Below are 18,051 nucleotides of genomic sequence, written 5' to 3' on the forward strand. Positions count from 1 at the left end.
TGTCATCAGGACAACACTACTACTATCATGCTTACGAAATCTATTGAACAAAGGAAGCTAAATAAAAGCTAAGAATTGTTTGAAAAGAAAAAAATAAAAGAAAAAGAAGTCATGAATCTATAAACCATAAACACGGCATAGCTGTTCTTTGCTTTTAACAAGGGTTCAAACATAGGGGATTTGGATAATGAGCAAATTAGGTTTCCCACTCAAAGCTTCATGAAGTGCTTCAGAGAGTAGCCAATACCCTGCTGGGGTTCAAATGGCAAAACCTAATAAGGGCTCCAGATGAAACAAGGCAAGCTTATCAGGCTCACAAGTAACTGAGGAATAAAATGACAGAGCGGATTTTCTCCCTCTGCTGCATGGAACCTTTGAACTGCTGAGGGTGAGTGCACTTACAGCTCCCGTAGTAGATCTGCTAGACAAGCCATAGATGGCTTATCATTTTGTCACATGAAATTGAGATAAATCATCAAATTCTGCAAAGCCGGCAGGCCATATTAGGCTGTTATAGCACCTTATGCCAGGTATATTGACTCTTTCACAACAGTTAAAATTTTATTTTATTATATACCTGAAAATTACATTTGACTTACTTCCAAATAAGCAGCTTGTATCGTACTGTAGTACACTTTATTCTTAATATAATTTCACGTTCAATCCTGTTTTGCAGCCTTATGAATTGCAAATCGGCAGGTGAAATTAAGTTCATTTTTTGGAAAGAATCAATCAAGCATCTGGTCAGGAGGTCTTTGTCATTACTTTTGATTTAAAGTGATGTATCTCCTTTCAAACGGCCTTACTAACCTCATCCATCACCCTCGCACGAGGTTGCCCGCTGTTTCTCACATGACTAAAGGCAAGATAGAACATGTCGTCATTTATACAGTTCTGTGGATAAGTGAATTCATAATACTGTGATATTATCAGTAAAGACCTGTGCAGGTACACGTGTTGTTGTTTTTTTTCTTTCTTTCTTTTTACTTTCTTGCTTTTATTTATGCTTGATTGCTTGGAAAGGAACATGATGAAGAGATATGACCGAGAGAAATAATGAGTAAAGTACAAAGTAAGGGGATGACAGAAGAGCTTTCTTATTTAATTGTCTGAGCCTAAATGCAAATCCTATCTTTAGGCGAACAATATGATAAAGCCTTTATTAAGACAAAGCTGTCTCAGAGTTATTTATGACCCTGACACAAGGTTAGCAAAGCATTTTTTTTTTTTGTCTCAGGTAGTTAGTTTAAACAATTAATTACATGCATTTAATTATAAATCTAGATAATTGATTTCGATTCATATAATCAGTATATAATCAGTATATTGCTGAAGGAATTTCAGCTCAGTTTTACTAAAACATTGCTGAAAGCAGGAAATTCTTGCATAGAACATTTAAAAATTGAAGAGTGTGGTATCCTGAAATAGTGCAATTAATTTATTTTCAACTATGCATCGATCAGCCATAACATTGTAACGACTGACAGCTACAGTAAATAAAATTTATCATCTTGGTACAATAGCTCTGTCGAGGGGTGGTATATACTGTATTGGCCCAGGAGGTGAACAGTCAGTTCTTAAAATCAATGAAAAATGTGTAAGTATAAGGACATGACCAATTTGTGGTGGCAAGAAAACTGGGGCAGAGCATCTCCAAACAACAGGACTTGTTGGGTGGTTCCTGTATACATTGGTTATTACCTACTGTACCAAATGCAGTCTTTAGATAGGAATCTGGTTTTACTGGGGATGGAGATGCTGGTTTTGATTACTAAGGTGTGGAGTGGTGTTTTTAAGCAAGAATCATGCAAAAGTCATGTCGATGACCGGGTACAGGAGTGTTGCTTACCTGGGTAAGAGATGCATCTAGGATGCCCTCTGGAAAAAGTCAAGCAGGTAGAGGAAGTGTAATGGCAGAAAATATTTTTGGCACTGGGAAACCTTGGTTCCTGACATTGTGTTGTAAATTATTGCCCTGGATTAAGCATATTCCTTGTGCCCTGCACACTCTGGTGTGGGGTGAGATGTTGGAAGCAGATGCAGATAGATATGTTTAATGTCACAGTTTAACAGGCTTCAGTTTGCTAGGGATCATAAAGTTTGGAGCAATTGAAAAAGGTTATGTTATCTGTTGAGTGCAGATTAAGCCTATTCCTAATAAGAGGGCTACTCTACAAGCCTCTGGAGGCAGTGTTATGATCTGGGGTTGCTTCTGTTTTCCAGGTCCAGGCTCATCATTGTTATTTGGCACTTAAAAGAAGTCAGCTGTCCACCTGAATGTACTGAGTCAGCTGACTACCTGATTGTACTGAATGACCAGGGTATCCCTTCTATTTTCTTTCCCCTTAGTTTGTGGCATTAGCATATTTCAAGGCTCAAAGCTATTAGAAAACATTAGTACATTACAGCATTACAGTCACTTCTTGTCCTGCATCATATTCACATAATGCATGATAAAGATGGCTATAATGAGCAATGCATTTTAACAATTATCTATATAAATAAAAGAAAGGTTTGGTCTGGTCAAATCTCAATCTTTCAAAAATGTCAAAAATTTTACCTGGGGCACCCGAAACCAGACGGGGTCTTATGCTAGTAAGATAGTAAGATATATATATATATGAATGCATTATAACATTATATGAATGTAATTATAGTTCATTATAAATTATAAATGTGACATTCATAGAAATTACGACCAACATTTATTGTAGCTGAAAGTATATAAAGCTGAGCCAAACTGAGCTACTGCATGCCATTTTATTTCCCCAAACCTTTCTAGGATTTTTTTGTTGTTGTTATTTTTATTTGTAAGCCTATGAATACAGGTGATGTCAGAGCTGGTTATGCTTGTGTAAACCTTCCTGTCAGGCCTGATTTCTGTTCTGATGTGTTTATTACAAATAGAATCCGCCAGCTCCAGGTTCTCAGTTCACTCCCTTGCCAAGTAAAAGCTTTCAAGTTTTATTCTTCAAATAAACATTTTTAAAACTGAAAACTAATGGACTAGCCTGGGTTATGTCCTCTTTCCTCTCCGCTGTAGAAGTGTGTGTGTGTGTAAATTAAATTCATGATGAGCTTGTTTAAATGTGTCATTGATTATTTTTCCAGGGAGTTCGGGCGCTGGAAAGTGAACAACCTGGCTGTGGAGCGGAGGGATTTCCTGGACTCCCCCTTACCTCTCACGCCTGAGTTTGTCCGCAACATCCGACTGCTCGGACGAAGACCCTCCGCAAAGCTTATTACCGACAACCTTATTAAAAAATATGGGACGCATTTCCTCCTGTCGGCAACATTAGGAGGTAGAGCTATTTCACATCCTGCTGCATGTCGAAAGATACATAGAAGTATACATGACTAAAAAAAGTGCATGTTAGGCAACAAGACATGAGTACAGTCTGTTCAATGTGGAAGTTACTGTAACAAGAAAGGAAAAGTCGGCTTGGAACAGAGAGTCCTAGATCAAGCAGACAAGCATATTGCTGCTTTGTACTGTTTTAAAGCAAGAAAAGTGACTGTTGATTCCTTGTGCCCTGTATTTACTCTGGTGTGGAGTGAGATGTGGGAAGCAGGTGCAGCTAGATAGCTTTAATGTAACAGTGACATGATTATTTTAGTAACAAAGCCCGAGATCATGTCTGAAATTGGATTCCTCTGTGAAAACCACACTTGTCGATTACTCTCTCTGCACTCAGACTACCAAAGGTTGTGCTTAGAAGTAGCTCCATGTAATGCAAAACTCTTGGTGGCAGGTGACCTCCATTGCCTGGGTAAACAAGCAATATTGTGAACTGTGAGAAAGTGGAAATAGAGTGCCAAGCCTCTGACTTATGCAACAAATGTTTTTAAACTTCAAAGTGAAATTCTAGACATATGGTTATGGAGCTTGTGCTTTTTATGAGGTAAAAGGCATAGTGATTGGTTTGAGTCTGCATGAGCGACTGTTGAATAAACTGAAGTCATTGAATAAATTACAACTTATAGTGACAAACAAGTATAGGAACATAAAGTGCACATTACAAAAGCAAATTTGATCTAACAAAAATTAGAAGTCAATTAGAAGTTTGTCTATACAGTATATACAGTATGTGCTTACAGCATATCAGCATAACTTATATACTCATATATCTGTCTATATGCCATAAAGCGGTGAGTAATATTGCCTTAATATTATATCAGGATACATGAGACATTTAAAAGATTATATAATGTATATGGTTCTAATAAAACCACACTTAAAAAAAAAAACTTTTACCCTTATCATTTAGAGCTCGCAAGTTTAAATCCCAAAAAATGTCACAGACATCTGTGGATAAGAGTCCAAGAGGTGGGAGGGATGACACACTATCTCTCCCATAGTGACAGTAATTCCCGCCAATTATGGGCATCTGTGAGCTGATGCATGCAAATGGGGGACAGCGCTTTCCTCGAACTGTGTTTTGCTAGCCTTTGACACAGCATGAGAAGCAGTTTAAAAAGATGCAGTAAGCTTGCTCGATGTGTCTCGGAGGAAGCATATGATTGCCAGTTAGGTAGCTGTTGTTCGATAGGGGAGGCATAACTGGTAGGAGGGAATTGGCCAAGACTAAATGTGGGAATAACTTGAGGGGAAAGAAATTAATTAATAATGAAATCTACGCAATCTATATAAGATGATCTACATATAAGCTTAATGGTGAATGATTAGAATGGATTTTTGCTGGAGAATACAGTATACATAATCAATGATGTAAAAGGCAGTTTATTTTAGAAAAGTTTCCAGGACAGAGGTTTTTTTGACCTTCATAGATTATGCATAACTATAAACTTATGAGTATGTGTATAATGATTTACAATTTGTAAATAAGATATATTTAAAAAAAATAAAAACATTAACCTTAAAACCACCTAGGCAGTGATTTTTTTTATTATTATTGTTTTTATTTGTGCTGCGTTGGCTTTTATGTGGGATTGGACCAGGTGGGCTGGCCTGTGGTCCCAATGGGCATCGGCTATGAGCCTTGAGTGCCCATGATCCTTTTACCAGTTTGCGGGTTATAGTTAGTGAAACATTTTCTTTAGTTCACTTGTCGGTGGTTGTTAGAGATAATTGGTATATATTGCTATTATATTGTTGCACTTCGAAATATAGAATAGAATACAAGAGAAGAGGCCTTAATCGTCTAACCATGTAAAAATTCAAACAGACATCATAAATGACACGTTAAATAAAGCCTTTATATTTATTAATGGCAAAAATAATAATGTCTAATAATTCTAGATCCTGCTACATAAACTACCTTGTACTGTACAACAAATCAAACTTCTTTCTTACACACTGACCAATAAATTGCTAGCTATGGTTCTTCAGCCTTGAGATTTTTTTTTCATCAAGGCTTATGCAAATATCTCGCCTAACACCATAGCCTTTGAGCTTTCTAATTACCTTTCTAACACTCTGTAGCTCACCCTATTAGAAATGTACACTGAATGGTATGTACATCTAGCAGTTTCTAATAGATGATCTTTAATGTACATTGGTGAAAAGAAAATTGCATCACATCTAAATAATGGAAGTCTAATCAAAGCTCATAACCTTATTTCAGCAGAGGCCAAACAGAGTCATGTAATTAACATACCAGAGTTTGGATTTATGTATTTTGTTTGTATATATGAAAGATGTATATCTGCTTCTAAAATATTGGAATGTCAAAGTGATTATTGATTTTTGCTTGACAAATGCTCTTGAAATTAAACAACAAATACAAGATGATAGATTTCAACTTTCATTTCCTCATATTTACTGTAGATCTAGATGTGTTTAAAAACTGGCATATTTGGTGGCTAACCAGTCGGATATTGTGTGAGCAAAAGTATTGGGACATTCATACTCAAAGTTAGATAAAATGAGCAAGAATTCATATGTTGTCAAGCCAGGTATCCCACGGCATTTACAAATAGTTGCATTTATCTTTTGTGGTCCTCTTCCAGAGCTGAATTGTAACATATTTATTATTTTCTCTATATTTTCTGCCTTTAACCTCAGTTGGCTCAATTTGGTTAATGTCTGCTAATTGACTTGGCCAGTCTAAAATCTTCTACTTTTTCCGGCTGAATTACTTGGTTATTGGCAGTGTGTTTTGGGTCATTGTCTTGTTGCTTGATAAATTTTCTGGCTGGATTTATCTGTGAATTACCATACAAAATTTTCTGTATACTTCTGAATTCTTTCTACTGCAACAATCACAAGTTACTTTTATTAATATGGATTAGTGAGCCTATTACGGAAGTGTCATACAAGCCTTAGCCAGGACACTACCTCTACCGTGCTTAACCCATAAGCTTGTGATTTGGATCTTAAGCAAATTCTTTCTTTCTTCACATTTTGGCTTTCTATCACTTTGATTGAGGTTAATCCTGGTATAGCACATTTGTGCCTCATATCCTTGTATTGCTTCTGGCCTCCCGATTCTTTCTGCATCTTGTTGCATAACCTTTGTATGTCTGCTCTTAAAATGAATTCTAAAATGTTCAAGTGTGGCACATTTACTCATGCCCTTTCATTGTCTATGTCCAATACTTCATACACAGTTATATACATTAAGTCCCCAACATACGAACATTTGAATTACGAACTTTCAAAGATACGAACATGCATTTATGCATGTTCATGGAAGTTAGGTCACATGTCCGGCGTACATTGTCACATGTGTGCAGTGTGCATCATAGCATGTCCGGAAGCAAGTGTAAAAACAGTGACGATGAAGGTGGTACTGCTAAGAAGTGCCAATCAATATCACTTTTTATATGAATCGTTTAACAATTAGCATGATTCTAAAGAACAAGGACAAGATCATGGAACATATTAGTTTTATACTGTACAGCCAATTTTCTTAGTATCCTAGACAATGTTTGTTGGACTTATGAACAAGTTGGAGTTAGGAACGAGCTTTCGGAACTGCTTTCATTTGTATGTTGGGGACTTAAGGTATAGGAAGACTCCGTCCAGGGCGAAAAATATCCAGAATTTTTATTTTAGAATATTTTTTAATTTGGACAGGATTTTTGGCTTGACATTGGAGCATTGCCTCAGCTTGCCTTTCTTCCATAGACAGTTTAATGTTAATTTAAACAACAGTTTATTTTAAACAATCAATGCAGTATTCACCAAAATAACAAAAAAACAAACAAACACTTGGTAACAAAGAAACACCTGTCAGTCACGTGTTCTAATATTTATGATTTAATTAAAGAAATAGGGGGAAGTTTTACTGCAACAGGCCGAAAGATGCAATTTAAAAATAGTTTTTTCTATATATAAGCCTCAGCTCTCGTCTGTTCCAACTGCTTAGTACGGTTTGATCATCTGTCTTCATCTGTACTCGTTTCTTGTGTGTTCATACCTCAACCTTTTTTTATTGTTAAAATAATCTAGAGGTCACTGTGTGACTTAACAAACAAAAGACTTTTCTCTGAAACTGGTCAGGTACAGGGACTGGATTGAAAATGTGAACCAGAAACTTGCAAAAAAGCCTTTGGAAACATTCCTCGAGTCTACAGTAAAATACGAGAAAAGCTTTAAAAAAATATGAAAAAATTAAGGGAGGAGAGACTCCAGTACTGTACAGTATGTCTCACCTATAAATTACATGAATATGCTTTAAATAAGCTTAAAGGATATGGTAAAATATTAATAATTAACATTTTTTAACATAAAAATATGTAATCCCAAGAGTATGATAATCATTGATTTTTTTTTTTTTTTTAGGTGAAGAGGCTTTAACCATATTCGTAGATAAAAGGAAGCTTAGCAAGAAAGCAGAAGTGAGCGACTACACAAGCAACAGTACAGCGGTGACTCTGGAGGCACTTCACCAGCTGGCTGCTTCCTACTTCATAGACAGAGAGAGTACACTACGCAAACTGCACCACCTCCAGATTGCCTCCACTGCCATCAAGGTGGGTCATTAGTTATGTCTTGGGGTGAAATTGGATCATGTTACTCCCAAGTAATCATGCCAAACCAACACTCATAGTATTATAACACATTGATTAAGACTTGACGTAACATTGTTGTTGTTGTTTTATCCAATGGGGTGTCACTGGGATCTCATGATGTGATCACTATATTATCTTATGTCAGGATGTTATAGTAATATTTTGTATTGTTTAGCTCTGTTTCTGCACATTATATGCATTGGTTGGCATCAAGTAAGCTCAAGAAATACTCTCAAACCAATAGTTTTGCTTACAAACTAACTGCACTCACGTACTCATATTTTATATCTTTCTTCTCCACAACCATAACATGATGCACAAGCCGAAGTCAAAGGCTACTTTGCCGAGTCTATAACCCAAAGTTGGCAGGTTTTTTTTAATCTCCAGTTAAAAACACAACATCTCTGGTTAGTTACGAGATACGTTTTCTCCACCAGTGTTGAGGGTAACATGTTACAAAGTACTCTTTTGATGTAATGATTAATTTAACACATTACGTCCGCTATTTAAATTCTCAGTTATTTAATTATAATTTCAGAATTGTAATTCGTTATTCAGACAATTTATGTAATCCGGGAGCCAGACAGCAGTCATTCCATTAATGTATATGTGTGTGTGTGTGTGAGAGAAAGTCATCCTACAAGCCCCGCCCCCGATAACCCACCCCCTCTCTTATTCCTGCCTATGGTGGCCCATAATCTGTTAACTACTAATACCCCTATCTCACCTATGGGCTTTGACTCGCGGTGAGAAGCGGTGTTAGGCACTGTGAGTCGCCACGAGTGACCGCTGACGCTCCGAAGTTCTGCAAGGTCCGTGAGCTTGGGAACATAATCACAGCGCCAAACCTGCGGTGAATTATAATGACCCATACTTACGGCCACAGCGCGAAACCGCGTAGGTGAGATAGGGGTATTAATAGTTAACAGATTATGGGCCAAACTTCACTGAGTGATGATGGTAGAATAATTATAAAGGTCTTGACTAAAACAAAATGCATGAGGAATAAAAAAAGGAGTTTTTATTTTCTGCAATGGAAAAGTACTCGAACTAGTTACTTTTCTCAGAAAGTAACACTGTAATGTAACTGATTACATTTAAATGAATAATGAAGTAATTTTGTACTTTAAAAGGTAACGTTCCCCAACACACCCCAGCACATATATTTTATTCTTATTTAGATCACTATTTAGATCTAATGCAAAAGGTGGGATTTATTTACATAAATAGATAAATACACCTAAAGGCCTTTTCTTATCAGACCATGAGAAATGTTACCATAGAACAGACCAGAAACAAGGGCAGATGGCACATGGATGGCAATTGTTTTGATGTTACATTTAATTTATTACTAATGCAATTAATATCTGTAATGGGTAGGAAAACATAAAAAAAAAAAAACACACATCCTCATATACACTTCCAAAGGACTACAGTTTTCAATTTTCTTTTATTTAATATACTTTCTATTGTATATACGCCAAAGGTACCATTATTGCACTTTCAAGTCTATTCACCCAAAAAGTGAAAAAGGAAAAAACATAATTAAAAAAAATTCCATTAACATTGCAAGGCAGAAGCATCGCAAATGTTTTGACAGCTGGTCTCCCATTAAAAATTGTTATGAATAGGCATATATCTGTTTTGCTATGGCACAAATACCTATATAACAGCTTGATCTAAGCGTTTATTATGGTAAATACAAATAAATATACTCATTAATCATTTAATGGAGCATTTATGCGAGCAACATGGCATTCATGAAAATTTAGGTAGTTTAGAAAATTATGTGCAAAAGTTTGTGTATATTTACAGTATTCATAATAAAGGCACAATATAAGTGCTTACAAAAAAGATAAAAAGAAATGTTGTTGAGAAAAATAAAAGCAACTGCCTAAATGATTAAGGCCTTTTTAGGCCTGATTTAAAAGAGACTATGGAGAACATAGGTAATAAGGGATAACATTCCACTCGCGAAGAGCTATCGACCATGCTACTGAACAGACCTTTGTCCTTGGAAGATGAAGGAGCCAGCTTTTGTAGGCTTACTACTTGCATTTGGAGTTTGGTGGAGACACAAGATAGGGATGCATTGCTCGTCAGATGTAGAAGTTTTTAGTCAATCCTGTGGGAAACATGGAGCAAGCGAAGAGATTGCAGGACAGGTGTGATGTGGTAAAATTTTCTTGCTCCTGGCAGGATTCGAGCAGCACTGTTTTGAAGTTTCAAGAGCCTCTGGCAATAGATGTCAATGAAAAGTGCATTACAGTGGTCTGGCTTAGAGACTGCAAGACTGATGCTGTGGTGAGGCTTTGCCATGTTCATGAGGTGAAGAAAAGAGGTTTACTGAGGTGTTTGATGTAGTTATCAAATGTGAGGTGAGAGTCAAACGGATATGTTAAGACAGGAGAATATGATTTATAGGCGGTGAATTAAAAAAAAGCTTTTATTCTATTTAGCTGCAGGAAATTGTGTTTTATACAAGTCTGTATTGCCTTAAGGCAGGAGGCTATGGTTACAGTTGCTTTGGAAGGACAGGGAGCAGTTTTAATATATGTTATATACTGAACAAAAATATAAACGCAACACTTTTGTTTTTGCTCCCATTTTTAATGAGAGGAACTCAAAGATCTAAAACATTTTTTACATAAACAAAATAACCATATCTCTCAAATATTGTTCACAAATCTGTCAAAATCCATTACGATGAAGAACTGGAGTCAAGTCGAGACCCCAATGAGGACGACGAGCATGCAGATGAGCTTACCTGAGACGGTTTCTGACAGTTTGTGCAGAAATTCTTTGGTTATGCAATCCGATTGTTTCAGCAGCTGTACGAGTGGCTGGTCTCAGACGATCATGGAGGTGAACATGCTGAATGTGGAGGTCCTGGGCTGGTGTGGTTACACGTCATCTGCGGTTGTGAGGCTGGTTGGATGTACTGCCAAATCCTCTGAAACACCTTTGGAGACGGCTTATGGTAGAGAAATGAACATTCAATTCACGAGCAACAGCTCTGGTGGACATTCCTGCTGTCAGCATGCCAATTGCACGCTCCCTCAAAACTTGCGACATCTGTGGCATTGTGCTGTGTGATTCAACTGAACCTTTCAAAGTGGCCTTTTACAGGTGGCCAGTCTAAGGCACATCTGTGCAATAATCATGCTGTCTAATCAGCATCTTGATATGGCACACCTGTGAGGTGGGATGGATTATCTCGGCAAAGGAGAAGTGCTTACTATCACAGATTTTGACAGATTTGTGAACAATATTTGAAAGATATGGTTATTTTGTGTATGTAGAAAATGTTTCAGATCTTTGAGTTCATCTCATAAAAAATGGGAGCAAAAACTAAAGTGTTGCGTTTATATTTTTGTTCAGTATATTTGGGTGTCATCTGCATAGCAGTAAAAAGAGGCTTCATACCGGCTTATGACTCCAAGGGGAAACATGTCATTGGTGAAAAGAACAGGGCTGAGAAGGCATACTTGAGGGACACCACATAATCTATATATTCTGACGTAGAAACCGATTGCTACTGTCAAGTATAAAATGCTTATTTAAACGGTTTTAATTGTACACATTAATTTTGCAAAAGAATTCTTAGTATCTTAGTACCTCAAAAAAAATTAAATGATGACAAGTAAGACTACCCGTTCAATCAGGACAAAAGACATATAAAAGGCACCCTATGAAAGGAGGAAGAATTAGTCAGTATCTATGGTAACCAGTGCCCTGTAATTACTGATATATTTAGCACACTTTTTCAGTCAGTCTCTGTGAGCTTTGGCTTTTAGCAGGTCTTAATGCAAATCAACTGTAGTGTGACTGTTCTTGGTCATTTTTGATTGTCAATTATTACCATACATACAAAAGTAAAGAAAATCAGTTTCAACAAACATTTTATTAAATTTACTAAAAGACAAACTATTGTTGTACTCCCTCTGAGAGTATATTTCTTCTCTGTTAATATTTAATAAACTAAAGCTTGGAAAATTACCCAAGCAAAGCATACCAAATTCCCCAAAGAGCTACTTTCACTTCTGCCGAACAGTCGTAGGAGTGGAATGATGCTCCTATTCTGGGCTACCCCTTCATTATAGCTCCTTGGTTCATTACATTTAGTACAAGAACTTTGCCTTGACAACCTACAATTGTTGCACTTAGACGTTGTCATTGCAGTTGGGAGAGAAGATCTCACTTGGTTAAGGTGGTTTTTTTTTTTTTTTGTCTGTTGCTTGTTTACAGTTGCTCTTGATCTTATTAAAGCATGTGTTAGTGCACAAAACACCAAGATGTAACTTGAGTGATGGGAGCAATGAGTATGACAGTGTAGGGCAATTCCATCAGTAGAGGAGAATGAATCAGTGGCCTTTAACACATGTGTCATTTCTACTAAGCTTTGACCCATGCCTGAATTTCACAAGACAGACAGAAGCAAATGTTCTGCTATGTGAATTCTAAATTAAATGGTACTCGAGTGAGGAATATGGCTCTGAGCTCTACCCCATTGGGTGATGTGAAAGAGAAATTTAGCAACTCATTTTGCAGCAAATCTTTTTAATGCAATGGTGGGTATAAAAACAGCCTTTACAAAGTCATGACACATCGCTCTAGCATTGATTCTCCACAGCTTGCTTTCTAACATAGAACAACTAAAGTCAGTTCATTAATGACTGGCACCATGTTGCTTATAAGATAACCATTTCCCAAATCTAGTACGCCACCATGCAGGACTGTCTATTAAAGCATCAGTGTTTATTAGAAGATTTTCTTTCAATTCTATCTATTTGAAAATATACAAATAAAATTGGATATCTATTTACCTGTTTATTAACTTTTACCAACTGTGGAATATAGTCAGGTGTTTTTAAATGTTTTTTTTTTTATTATCTTTATATTAAGCTTTGAAAACAAGCAAAAAAAATCTGTTAGCACATCCACATTCGTGGATGCTCTATAGATAAGACATCTTCAGCTTTAAATTTGTAATGGTCCGTCCATGTAAAATTCCTTGTTTACAAAGTACAACATGACTGAGTAGTGACAACAGCTACCTCAGTCATGTTGTCACTTAACCATTGGAGATATGCCAGGTAAAGTAGAGAATATTACTCAAGTAAAAGTAAAAGTCCTTGATTTACATGTTTACTTCACTAAAAGAGTATGTCGCTTTAAATGTACATGGGTATAGACTACCCTTGTATTAGATCAATGAGTTTGTTAATTCATAGTAAAAGTCTCTCTCTTTCTCTTTCTCTCTCTCTCTCCAAATTAGGAACACCCTGTTTTCATAGTCGTCTGCAACTATCTCTGTTTCTCATTTAAAACACATGCTACATGATTTGACAGAGGGAAGGAAAACCGTAGCTGTGAAATAGTAAGCAGGGAATTTAAAGCAGAAATCTAGTGAGGTAGAAGGTACAGATATTAATTGTCGGATGTAGTGGAGTAAAAGTAAAACGTATATACTCATAAAACTTAGAAAGTTCAGATACATGCAGTGGTGTCCTAGTCACTCTACGCACCAGGACAAACCCCGGTGGGCCAATGCATCAGTTTGCCTACTGGCTATCAAAAAAACATCAGAACAAACCAAAAAATGTCCTAACAAATAAAAAAATCCATAAAGTTTTTACCAGCCCTGCCCGTCTCTACAGGCCCCTCTGTGCATGGTTGTCATTTGGTCTGCGCAAGGGAGTCTGTTAAGTTTTGAGACTGGTCTCACTTGCCAAATGTCAAAAAGTTACGGAGGGACTGAATAAAAACAAAGAAAAAAGGAAGTAGGCATTTAAGGGCACAGGCTTCTTAATGTAAAAAATAAATAAATAAATAAAAACAAATAATGAACCTTTTGTTTGGCCATTAACTTTCTGAAGTGGCCAGCGATGTTTTCCAGGAGAACGCTGATGTTGCAAGATTAATGATCAATTAGAAGCTAGGCTAGTCTGGTGTGTAAGTCCATTGCTAAATTTCATTTCCATATGCTCCATATGCTCCTGGAAACATGAAATATCTACTTATTTACAATACAGATAATAAAGAGTTGGCTAAATAAGTGGTGCTGGCAGAGACCATGTGTTTATGTTAGCAAAGCCAGGGAGTACTACTGTAGCACTATCATTCTTATATCCTGGTCCTCACTGATGTTGGCACCATAACACGAGAAGCCTTTGAAGCCAGTGGTCTGGGGTAGTGGTGATTGGAGTTTTAGGTGTTACATGAAATCAGCTGGCCAGACTCCTGAGGGGACAAATATGAATCTTTGTGTGTCACAGGAATATGCTCAGCCCATATCAGTCTCTAGATCTTTCTCTCTTTGCCAGTGTGCCACCAGAATGAAAAATACCTTTTTTTTTTCAATCTAACTCAGAAACAGAAAACCTTCACCACACAGTGGGAGACGTTTCTGTTTTAAATGATTGTGTGCCTGTCCATCCATCTGTGCTTCTGGTTGTGATTCTTCTGATTATGTTTTATGATTTACAGTACTGTACCAGTCTTAAGTCACTCCTCATTTTTCCATATTAGAACAAATTCAATTTCATATATTACGTTAAGGATATGCTTTACTGATACAGGCTGCAAAGTGCCTAAAGATACAATTAAAAATGTGGTTGTTTATGTAACAACCTCAGCAGCAACCTTTTTTCTCCTCTCATCTGTTCCAACCACTCAGCATTCTCGTTAGTATCCCTAGTATACTAATGTGTGATCATTTGTCATGAGGCATTCTGACTGGTTCATGCCTTAAGTTACATTATTATAATAATTTTTTTTTTTTTTTTAATGCTTGAATAATTCTTAGGCAGCATGGTGGAATAGTGGTCAGCACTGTCACCTTGCACCTCCAGGTTCTGGGTTCGATTCCTGCCTTGAGTTTGCATGTTCTCATCGTGCTTGGAGGGTTTCCTCCAGGTACTCCGGTTTTCTACCACAGTCCAAAGACATAAAGATTTGGGTGATTGGCATTTCCAACTACTTGTCTGTAGTGGGTAAATGATTGTGTATGTGTGTGTACGTATAGGTGTGTCCCCCATCCACCCCAACCCCCCCCCCCCAATGCGATTTTGTAGACAGGATATGGACAGATTGATAATGATGATTCCTAGGTAACTGTGTGGCCTAATAAACAACAACAACAACAACAACAAAAAAAAAACATTCATCTAAAACTAATCAGGTACTGGAACTGGACTGAAAATGAGAGGCAAAAACGTACCAAAAAAAATCATTTAGGAATCCTGGAGATCTATTCCTTAAGACTGCATTAAAAATAAAAGAATGTTTGGGTCTTTGGAAGCAAAATATGAATGAGGGAGGGCATGCTTATGACTTTTGCACACTACTGTATTTAGAAACAACATTGCGAGCAGAAGATGAACTGATTATATTTTGGAATTGATCCAAATAAGGTGAATGTCGCAGCAAGGTCAAATGTCTGCAACAGTTTTTCCTTAATAATACGAGGAAGTCTACTTGGTGGCAGAGGCATGTCTGGATGTCACAACTATGTACAATCACTTGTTTACTTCGCATTCACTAATTAAGACTTTGTCTTGATACTATTTATAATTTATTCACTTCATCTGCTAGCTTAATTTGACCAAACTGCCCTGTTCAAGTCTTGTTAATCTATTATCTCATGACCCATGAATGGGCTCTCGTTAGAGCCACTAATGGTCTTCTGTTCTCTTTTGATTCCATAGCTTTTAATAGAAAACTGTTGATACATTGGTGTTGTTCTATTCTGGTTACTTTTATACTAATTCTGTATTTTAAAGATGTATTACTGAGCAAGTGTTTGGTTCCTAATGGCACAGAGTAAATGAATGCAATACTAAAGGCAGGTTCACATGGAGGGTAAACCAGGTGGGTAGTCCAAAATTTCCACTGGCTAGTTCTGGTGAGCTTGATGTGGACACTGTGGACATAATGTTCTGCTCAGCATGGTTGCAAAGAGTGGTTACTGGCGTCAGTGTACACTTCAAATGGACATTTAAATGCGTCAGGGCATTATTTCCTGACCTTTCTATTTAACAAGGCACTTTAACTAATAGAATTGGCCATTCATTCATTTATTCATTCATTCATTTATTCATTTAAACACAATCCAGGTGTACTTAAAAAATTCAAGACCAGTAATTTTACATCCAAAGTCACATTTTTTTTTATTTCTTTTTTAAATCCATTCTGATGTAAAGGTGCTGAAGCTCTGGACATGTATCTGCATAGTTTTATGCACTGCACTAATGTCACATGGGTGGCTCACCAGATAAGTGTATGAAAGGAACAAGCACGCTGTACATTTTGCAGTAAAAGTGATAGATAATTTAAATAGCATTTAAACTTTATAACATACTTTGCAATATTTTTTTCCATAACAACAACAACAATAATAATAATAATAATAATAATAATAATAATAATAATGTTTATTAATAATAATAATAATAATAATAATAATAATAATACTTTGCCAGCAACAGGAAACATAAATGCATACATGCAAGTATTTATAAGTAGTTTTGGCAGAATTACAGCAGATTTAATTGGTTTAATGCACACTTTTGGAAGCTCATCAAGTCTGAAGCAACTGCATTATGTGAGGTGCAGGCTGTTAATACCACATGTTATGGGAAAACAACAGACACATGCTCAGGTGGTGCATAATCTGCTATTAGACTTTTTTTATGAACGAAGTTTGAATAGCAGCTGTTAAAAGGGTTTTGTTGCTGTTGGTTAACGTTGCTCTTTTCTGTAACATTTCATAGTGTAATAGTAAATGCATAAACTCATCTTATTATATTTTGTCTTTCTTTTCTTTCAGAAAGACTTTTTATTAATTATTTTTGTTTTGTGTGCATTTATGCATGGAACGTGATCATTACCAGGTTCTTAGTAGCCCATAGTTTTACATGAGCACACACACACACACTCATACATACAAAATGGAAAAGCTGAAAGAAAACTAGTCCTTGTTTGTCTGGTGCATCCCATGGGTGTCAATCCAATTGGAATCAGGACAGGTTGAAGGCCGGGTCGGCAGTCCTGGGCTCCTTGCCTGTGTTCAATGGGTTGTGTTTCGCTGGGGGTTTTGGTGCCTTTCTAGCCATCGTTGACTTTTTTGGAATTTGTATATCAGTATATTTGGTGATGTATTTTTTTATATTATATATATATATATATATATAAATAATATAAATAAATACATTGCCACATATACTGATACTACAGTACTTTAAGAAAAATAAAAATCAGTTACATGTTGTTATTTATACTTACCTAAAATGCTAAAATGACAATAAGACATCGTTCTGTAAGCACCAGCATCTAGTAAGGTTCAGTGTCATATTCAGGAGAAATGAATCTGTAGCCAAGACCACGGTGTCGATGTCAAGCTTGGAAATCATTAATTTCAGCTTGAGGCCAAGGTTTTATTCATCCAGGGTGACTCCATGTGTGCATTGCACCAGTTCTTAGATAATATTTTATAGAAGAAGGTATTACTTTTTTATAAATTTGAACATGACTATTATTTGTACAAGCTCTCAGTTAAGCCCAAGACCGCATGTAGTAAGAGCAATGCCCAGGACAGGAACGAGTATCTGCACAAATGCCAGTAAGTCACTGACACATGCAGGTCAGTACAGAGAATATTTTAAGACCACATTGGCGTCTAAGACCTACGTCCATCCCTAATGAGTAATTCAGCGGAGAAATAGTGCAGAACAATTCAGCCAGTGTTAATGACTATGGGCCTTAACATTAGTAATTATGGAATGCTTGATATGCCTCGTTTCAAATCCATCACTCCTCCTCCTCTTGATTCACTTAATTTTAACTGTAAGACAATCCGTTCAGCTGATGATGCACTTAACTTGAGTCACTACATCCTCAATCATCTGGACACTCCAGGCTGCAATGCTAAAGTCATAATTAGACAGCCTTTAATACAGGTGTGCCGTAATGGCTCCACAGAAAATTGGTACAACAAGGTATAGACTCCACCATCTGCCAGTGAATCGTTAACTTCCTAACAAACAATACGCAGTTTGTACAGGCAGAAACCTA

General features: G+C 36.7%; 1 protein-coding gene across 1 annotated transcript in view; it reads left to right on the plus strand.

Moving 5' to 3' along the window:
- brinp3a.2 (bone morphogenetic protein/retinoic acid inducible neural-specific 3a, tandem duplicate 2) overlaps nucleotides 1–18,051 on the plus strand; it is a 48,842-nt gene that overhangs the window by 15,454 nt on the left and 15,337 nt on the right. Inside the window, exons 2-3 of the mRNA XM_053498962.1 lie at nucleotides 3,112–3,302; nucleotides 7,748–7,938. Of these exons, the coding sequence (XP_053354937.1) occupies nucleotides 3,112–3,302; nucleotides 7,748–7,938 (382 nt within the window). The remainder of the gene's footprint in view (nucleotides 1–3,111; nucleotides 3,303–7,747; nucleotides 7,939–18,051) is intronic.

The sequence above is a fragment of the Clarias gariepinus genome, chromosome 6 (genome assembly GCF_024256425.1).
Source record: "Clarias gariepinus isolate MV-2021 ecotype Netherlands chromosome 6, CGAR_prim_01v2, whole genome shotgun sequence".
NCBI classification, from domain to species: Eukaryota; Metazoa; Chordata; class Actinopteri; order Siluriformes; family Clariidae; genus Clarias; species Clarias gariepinus.